General features: G+C 44.2%; 1 protein-coding gene across 1 annotated transcript in view; it reads left to right on the top strand.

Annotated features, from left to right (window-relative positions):
- The first annotated feature begins 516 nt into the window (after positions 1-516).
- npy7r (neuropeptide Y receptor Y7) overlaps positions 517-8077 on the top strand; it is a 17360-nt gene continuing 9799 nt past the window's right edge. Inside the window, exon 1 of the mRNA XM_048603889.1 lies at positions 517-810. Within this exon, the coding sequence (XP_048459846.1) occupies positions 800-810 (11 nt within the window). The 5' untranslated portion in view covers positions 517-799. The remainder of the gene's footprint in view (positions 811-8077) is intronic.

Genomic DNA, 8077 nt, shown 5'->3' with positions numbered 1-8077 from the left:
AGTTTTGGGTGAATTGCTATCAATGAGAACAGATCCCAACACCCAGTCTGTGATCTCACCCATTTTTGTTCATTTCTTTTACAATTGATGTCTGGATTGTTTACGAATCATAAAAAAAACCCAGTATCCGCCTACGTTGGGGGCCTCTGAATATAAGTTCGGTACAGAAACACCAATTCTCTTGGACCTGTGCCCTCTTGGACAACACCTTTCCCAATTACCGAGCTTTTGAGACAGTTAATAGCTCAATCTTGTTTTGTCCAAAGAAACGGTTGCAGTGCTGTGCATTAAGTCTTTTATTTCACTGTCTGTGTAAAGTGCTAGCCGGATGGGAATCTTGAAAGAGAGAGGAGAAGAAATAGAGAATAAAACCATGGACATGGTTAAAAGCTTCCTTTTAATTGGAACCCCGCCCTCCTCTCCCTCTCTCTAAAAGCTTAGGAGCAGCAATTTATTTAATCAGAAGGAGACATAGCAGCTAGTGAGGCTGGGAGCAGTCTGCAGTTGAATGCCAGACACGCTTTTCTCGCAGCCTATTATAAAGCTTAAAAAAATGTATAGGAGGAAGAACAGTTAGAACATTCCTGCGTCTATGCGAAGATGTTTTATTTTTAATCGTGGCTGGGAGCAGGATTTGCAGCAACTGTCTTTGGGACGCTGTAACTGGGCTGTTTAATAACTCTACTCTAGTCCAGTGTCCCTGCTCGCTGGATTTGTCTGCCTGTCACACCGACTGTTCTCCAAAGCCTCCTGCTGCAGGAGCGGGAATGAAGCAGCCCTGATATCCAGTTGGCCGGAGATGGGGTATTGGTAAGGAACGTTACTGGGTCAGTTGCAAATAGGAGGTGACTGGTGAGGTGATATATTTACAGTAATATGTTGCCAGTTTTGACACGCATGAGGTGTGTTAGGAGCCGGAATGTAGTAAAGTGCCTCACAGTAGTCGGTGCGGAGTTTTCTCTGGAAGGTGGGTTTACAATTTAGACCATTTGGAATATTCCACCACATCTATCTGCAGCGGCTGAGCTAAGGCGAAGCTTGTCCGTTTTGCAAGTGCAAGTTGAGTGGGATGCAGAGCCTGCAGTTAAAATAAAGCAAAACTTTAATAATGAACGACAGTGGCGGTTTTGGCAGATTGTTGCTGTTGAGAACTAGTTTTCAGTTCCTCTTTGATTCACCCTCTGATCCAAAACGGATCCTTTCATTGCCAGAAACAGCTGCCAGCTGAGATCCCTGGAGTGAGCTGACGCGGTTCCTGGCTGTTGTGCTCCTGGTCTAGAGTCCTCTTCCCTCACACCGAATTTCGCTGACCAGGTTCCCACTGAAAGACTGGGTCCATTCAGCCTTGGAACCCCAGTCACTGCAGGAAAGGAGAAAATTGTGGGATAGAAGGAGGCCACTCAGCCCCTCCAATTGTACCTGAATACAACCAGATTATGGGGACTCTTCATAGTCTCTCTATCCCTACCCACCTTGGTGCTGTGCCCATCAAATTCTGTGGATCTCAGTTCCATTTCCATTGGCTTTATTACCCTCAACAAGGGGAGGTGACAATCTATTGGTATTACCACTGGACCAAGAGATCCAGTTAAAGTTCTGGGGACCTCGGATCCAAACCATTAAAGCAGGTAGTGGAGCTTGAATTCAAGAAGAGAAATTCTGGAATTAAGAGTCTAACGATGATCATGAATCCATTGCCGATTGTCAGGAAAAAAAACCCCACCTGATTCACTCATGCCCTTTAGGAAAGGCAACTGCCATCCTTACCTGGTCTTGCCTATAGGTGACTCCAGACCCATAGCAATGTGGTTGACTCTTAACTGCCCTCTGGGCAATTAGGGATGGGCAATAAATGCCGGTTGAGCCAGTGACACCCTCATCTTGTGAATGAATAAAAAAACTTTCGGTGGCAGGGAGAGACTTACAAATCAAGTTACCCTTGATGTGAAGAGATTTTTTTGGCATTACATCTGAAAGGACAACCTCTAATTTTAAGGTTATATCCCCGTGTTCTGTACCCCCAACCCCACAGAGAACTGAAGGCTGAGAAAGAATGAGACTGTATCTGAACTGAAGTGCGTAATTTAAAGTGAGAAATTGTTACCTGCGTTTGTTTTTTGCAAAGCTCTGCTTAATTGTCCCCTGTCTGCTTGGCCATCAATCTCTATAATTTCTTGGAGAATACAGGTCCTCTTTACAGAATCAGCTTTCCAGATTTTACTCTTTACAATCAATCCCTTCCTGTACTCTTATTGGCTCAAGCACCTGTCTATTGATCTTTCTTTTTCTCCCAGCCTTTCACCTTCTTCACTCCTTATCACCTCTTCATCTGAAGACAAGCAGCACGCAGGGTTATGGGGTGAAGGTGAGTTGTTCATTTGGGGAGCCAGTGCAAACACAATGGGCCAAATGGACTGCTTCTGCACCCTAAAGATCCTGTGACTCTATGATTACCTTTATCAATAGTACCATTATCGATTTAGGTTGTTGACAACCCCTTTATTTCTTATCCATTCGCCTTCTCCCATTTCTCTCTGAGCCAGTTCTGACCCATGGGCTCACTGGTACCTCTAATTCGTGCATCCACCCTGTTTGTTGGATGGAATCTGGAGGCCTATAAAAACCTCACCCCATTCAGGTACAACACTCCTAGTGACAGGGGAAGGGGTGTCCTTATTTTTTACTCTGTTTTGTTAATGGCAACATAGACATTTTTTTGCCCATCTCTATTGATTGGCGCCTGAAACCATTTCGGAGTGCTATTGAGAGTTAACCACATTTCCACGAGTCTGGAATCACATAGGTCAGACTGAGTAACGACTGTAGATTTTCTTCCATTAGCGAATCACATGGGCTTTTATTTTATCATAAGCAAATGTAATTGTAATGGCCACCATCCCTTGATTTGTGGTTTATTGACGACATTTACATGTATTAAATAATTTCACCAGCTGCCATGGTGGGATTTAAACCAGTCTAACCTCCAGGTTTACAGATTAACAAGTGTCAGACAGTTAATCAACCTATGAATCTTTGCACTACTTTCTACTGTACTACAAGGCAAGAAAGCAAAGATACACAATGGTGATTATTGAATTGCTGAATAGAGAATTGTATGCACTTTAGGTTGCAGTTCAGTATTCCCTCTGGACTCTAATCCTTTTATTCTCGACTAGAAATTTATTGCACCTTCACTGTTACCATTTCCTTTGCAGGGCTCATTTTGCAGAGATTTCTTTTACTGAACAACCAGAGTTGTTAGGATTTGGAATGTGCTGCCTGGGAGAGTGGTGGAGGTAGATTCAATAGGAGGTTTCAAAAGAGAGTGGGATATATATTTGAAAGTGATAAATTTAGAGGGCTATGAAGATAGGACTGGAGAGTGGGACAGGAGCCAGTACAAACATGATGGTTTGAATGGCCTCCTGATGTACTGCAAAATTCAATGATTTTATAATCATTAACATCTATTTGTACCATTAATTCACTTATTTTGGTCTGAATACTGCGTACGTTTGAATAAAGAGCTATTAATTTAGCCTTTTGCTATTTCACCCCACCCCTCGAGCCTATTTGCTTATTTTCTTTATGTTTGTACACTGTCATTTCCAGCTTACCCTGACTATCATTACTTAAATGGCTGCCCTGCAATGCTGCCATGTCCTTTCAAAGAACAAAGAACAGTATAGCACAAGAACAGGCCTTTTGGCCCACCAAGACTGTGCTGACACACGATGCCTTTCTAAACTAAAAACCTTTTGCCTCTATGTGGTCTGTATCCATCTATTCCCTGTGTATTCACATGTCTGTCAAGATGCCTCTTAAACATTTCTATTGTATCTGTCTCCACCACCTCCTCGGGTAGTCCATTCCGGGCACTTACCACCTCTGTGTAAAAGTACTTGCCTCTCCCGTCTCCATTAAACTTATCCCCTTTTACCTTAAACCTACCTCACCTAGTAATTGACATTTTTACCCTGGAAGAAAGACCCTAACTATTCATCCTATCCATGCGTCTCGTAATTTGGTAAACATCTATCGTCACCCCTTGTTGTTTGAAGTTCAAGTGAAAACAAAACAAGCTTGTCCAATCTCTTCTCATAGCTAGTACTCTCCAAACCAGGCAACATCCTTTCTGTATCCTCTTGAAAACCTCCACATCCTCTTGGTGTGTGGTGATCAGAACTGTATGCAATATTCCAAATGTGGCCTCATTGACGTTCTATACAACTGCAACACGACTTGCCAATTTTTATACACTGTACCCTGACTGACGAAGGCAAGCATGCCATGCATCTTTTTGAACACCTTACCCACTTGTGTTGCCACTTTCAGGGAACTGTGGACCTGTACACCTAGATCCCTCTATGTTGATGCTGCTTAGGGTTCTGCCGTTTACTGTATACTTCCCTCTTGCATTCGATCTTCTAAAATGAATCACCTTGCATTTGTCCAGATTAAATTCCATTTGCCATTTCTCCACCCAAGTCTACAGCCTATCTATATCCTGCTGTATCCTCTGGCAATCCTCCTTACTAACTGCAGCTCCCCCAATCTTTGTGTCATCTGCAAACTTACTAATCAGCCACCTACATTCTCCTCCAAATCATTTATATATATTTTACAAGGAACAGGTGTCCCAGCACTGTTTCCCACGGAACACCATTGCTTGCAGATCTCCAATCAGAATAACGCCTTTCCACTGCTACCCTCTGTCTTCTATGACCAAGCCAGTCCTGTATCCATCTTACCAGCTCATAGTGGATCCCATGTGACTTCAACTTCTGTATCAGCCTGCCATGAGGGACCTTGTCAGACTCCTTGCTAAAGTCCATGCTGAAAGCATCCACCACCCTGCCCTCATCAATCACTTCCTCAAAAAACTCGAGTGAGCTTGTGAGACATGACCATCCCACACAGCCATGGTGCCTATGGCTAATAAGTCTGTACTTCTACTAGTATAAGTAAATCCTATTCTTAAGAATCTTCTTCAATAATTTCCCTGCCATTGACGTAAGGCTCACCAAACTGTAATTTCCCAGATTATCCCTGTTGCCCTTCTTAAACAAAGTAACAATTTTGGCTATTCTCCAATCCACTGAGATCTCTCCTGTGACTAAAGAGGAGGCAAAGATTTCATACAAGGCCCCAGCGATTTTCTCACCTGTCTCCCTCAGCATTCTGGGATAGATCCCATCAGGTCCTGGGGGCTTAATGTTTTTCAATACAGCCAACACCTCCTCCATTTTTATATGGGCCTGCCCTAGAATATCAACATACCCCTCCCGAGAGTCACCATCCACCATGTCCTTCTCTTTTGTGAATACCGATGCAAAGTATTCGTTAAGGATTCATCCATTTCCTCCAGCTCCATATATAAACTCCCCCCTTTGTCCTTGCCTGGACTTACCCTTTCCCTAGCTACCCTCTTGCTCCTTATTCAAACGTACTGAGATTTTACTTAATCCTGTTTGCCAAAGATATAACATAGCCCCTTTCAGCCCTCCTTAGTCCTTGTTTGAGTTCTTCCTTCCTGTCTTTGTATTCTCAGAGGGCTCTGTCAGCTCCCTAAACCTTACCTTCTTTTTCTTTTTGACTCATCCAATGGTCCTGAATTGTGCCACACTTATCCTTCATTTTCACAGGAACTTGCTGGTCCTGAACCCTAACCAACTGGCTTCTAAAAGATTCCCTTGTGCCAGATGTGGACCCACAAGCAGCTGTCCTCCAATCTACAGTCCCCAGTTCCTGCCTAATATGAGGGTGGTTAGCTTCCCCCCTCCGCCTTTAGTACTTTCAACCGAGGACTATTCTTACCCTTATCCATAAGCAAATTAAAAATTGCAGAATTATGTCCTGAAGTTCTCCCCCACTGAAACTTCAAACCACCTGGCTGAGCTCATTCCCCAGTATCAGGTCTAGTATGGCTCCTGCTGAGAGGATGATTTACATATTGTTTCATTGTGGACACACCGAACAAATCCAAACCACACTCCCTGCAACCCCCCCTCCCCGCCCCCATCTCTGGCATTAGGGAATCCCAGTCAATATAGGGGAAGTTAAAATCACCCACCACAACAACGCTGTCTTTTCACATTTTTCCATAATCTGTCCACGTTTCTTTTCCTCGATCACCCACTGGTTGTGGGGACGCCTGTAGTACAATCCCATCAAAGTGATTGCACCCTTCCTATTCCTGAGCTCGACCCATATGGCTTTGCTGGATGAGACCTCCACAATGGGCTCCCTCATTACAGCTGTGATATCCTCCCTAATCCTCCCCCACCTCATTTACATCCCTCTCTATCCTCATCTGAAACATCTAAATCCTGGAATGTTAAGCTGCCAGTCTTGACTCTCTCTCTCAACTAAGTCTCTGTAAAAGGTACAACATCATAGTTATATGTATTAATCCAAGCTCTAGGTTCATCTGCCTTACCTGTCATACCCTTCACATTTTTAAAAAAAAACCTCAGACCACCAGTCCTGCTGTGTGCAGTAACCTGTCCCTGTCTGTTCTTCCTCTTTGCCTTGCTGGCCTTAGTCTCTAACTCCTCCTCAGTCATTTCACTTGCTGATCTACTGCTCTGATTCCCAACGCCTGCCATACTAGTTTAAACCCTCCTGAGTGACATGAGCAAGCCTCCCTGCCAAGATATTGATTCCCTCTAGTTTAGGTATAACCCATCCTTCTTGTACAGATCCCATCTGCCCCGGAAGACATCCCAATGATCCATATACCTGAAGCCCTCCCTCCTACACCAGCTCTTTAGCCACGTATTTTACTGTGCCATCTTCATATTCCTAGCTTCACTGCCATGTGGTGCAGGAAGTAATCCCGAGATTACAAGCCCAGAGGTCCTGTTTTTAATCTTCCAATCTAACTGTGTGAATTCACTTTGTAGGACCTCATTTCTCTTTCTGCCTGTATCATTTGTACCAATATGGACTACAACCTCTGGCTGATCACCCTCCGCTTCAGAATATTCTGTGCCCACTCAGACACATCCTTGACCCTGGCACCAGAGGCCACACACCATCTTGGCGTCTTCCTTGCAGCCACAGAAATAACTATCTGTGCCCCTGACTATAAAGTCTCCTATCATTACTGCCCACCTACGCTTTGACCCTCCCTGCTGTACAACAGTACCGGGTCGTGGCGCCACTGATCCTGCTGCTGTTGCTTTCACCTGAGAGGCCATTCTCCCAACAGTACCCACGTGGTATACCTGTTTGAGAGGGGAATGGCTACATGGCACTCCTGCACTGCCTGTCTACGCTTACTTGCCTTCCTGGTAGTTATCCATCTTTGTGTGTGTAGCTCTTCCTGGTGGTGTGACCAGCTCACTAAATCTGTTATCTACGACATTCTCAGCCTCACGGATGCTCCATAGTGAGTCCACCTGCAACTCCAGGAACTGTCAAACAGTCAATCAGGAGCTGCAGCCAATCACACTTCCCCATATGCAATCACCATGGAAACTGGAAGTGTCCCTGATTTCCTGCGTATTGCAGGAGGAGCATTCCATGGGGCGGAGTTCTCCTGCCATTTCAAATCTTACCAACTAAATCAACCTTATCAACTACAGACAATAATCCAGGAACTGATTACACCACATTACGTTTGAGTTACTAAACTCCGGTTTCTCACTCCCATTCTCAATTCCTAGCGGACTACAACAATGAAAAGTAAGTACTTTTTCTCTGTCCAGATACTACTCACTCAGACTGCGAAGCTGGCTCTTGAGCAGCCAAGCCTTGGTCACTTTTTGAGTTGTGACATCACCTCCAGAGCACTAACAACAGATTCAAGAACAGCTTCTTCCCTGCTGTAATCAGCCTCATGAGCAGAACTCTCATACGTTAGAGTTGTTCCCTCTCTGTAGCTGTAACACCATATTCTGCATCCAGTTCTATTACCCTGATGTCCTTATGTAAGGTATGATTTGTCTGGTTAGTAACAAAACAATACTTTTCATTGCATCTTGTTCATGTGACATTAATAAATCAAATCAAGTCAAATCAAATTATTCACCCCCAGGTTCGCTCTGACTGACCCCACTCCTCAGGTATTTGT

The sequence above is a fragment of the Rhincodon typus genome, chromosome 12 (assembly GCF_021869965.1).
Source record: "Rhincodon typus isolate 14 chromosome 12, sRhiTyp1.1, whole genome shotgun sequence".
Lineage (NCBI taxonomy): Eukaryota > Metazoa > Chordata > Chondrichthyes > Orectolobiformes > Rhincodontidae > Rhincodon > Rhincodon typus.
The sequence above is the reverse complement of the archived record's forward strand: the minus strand, read 5'-3'. Positions and strand labels throughout refer to the sequence as shown.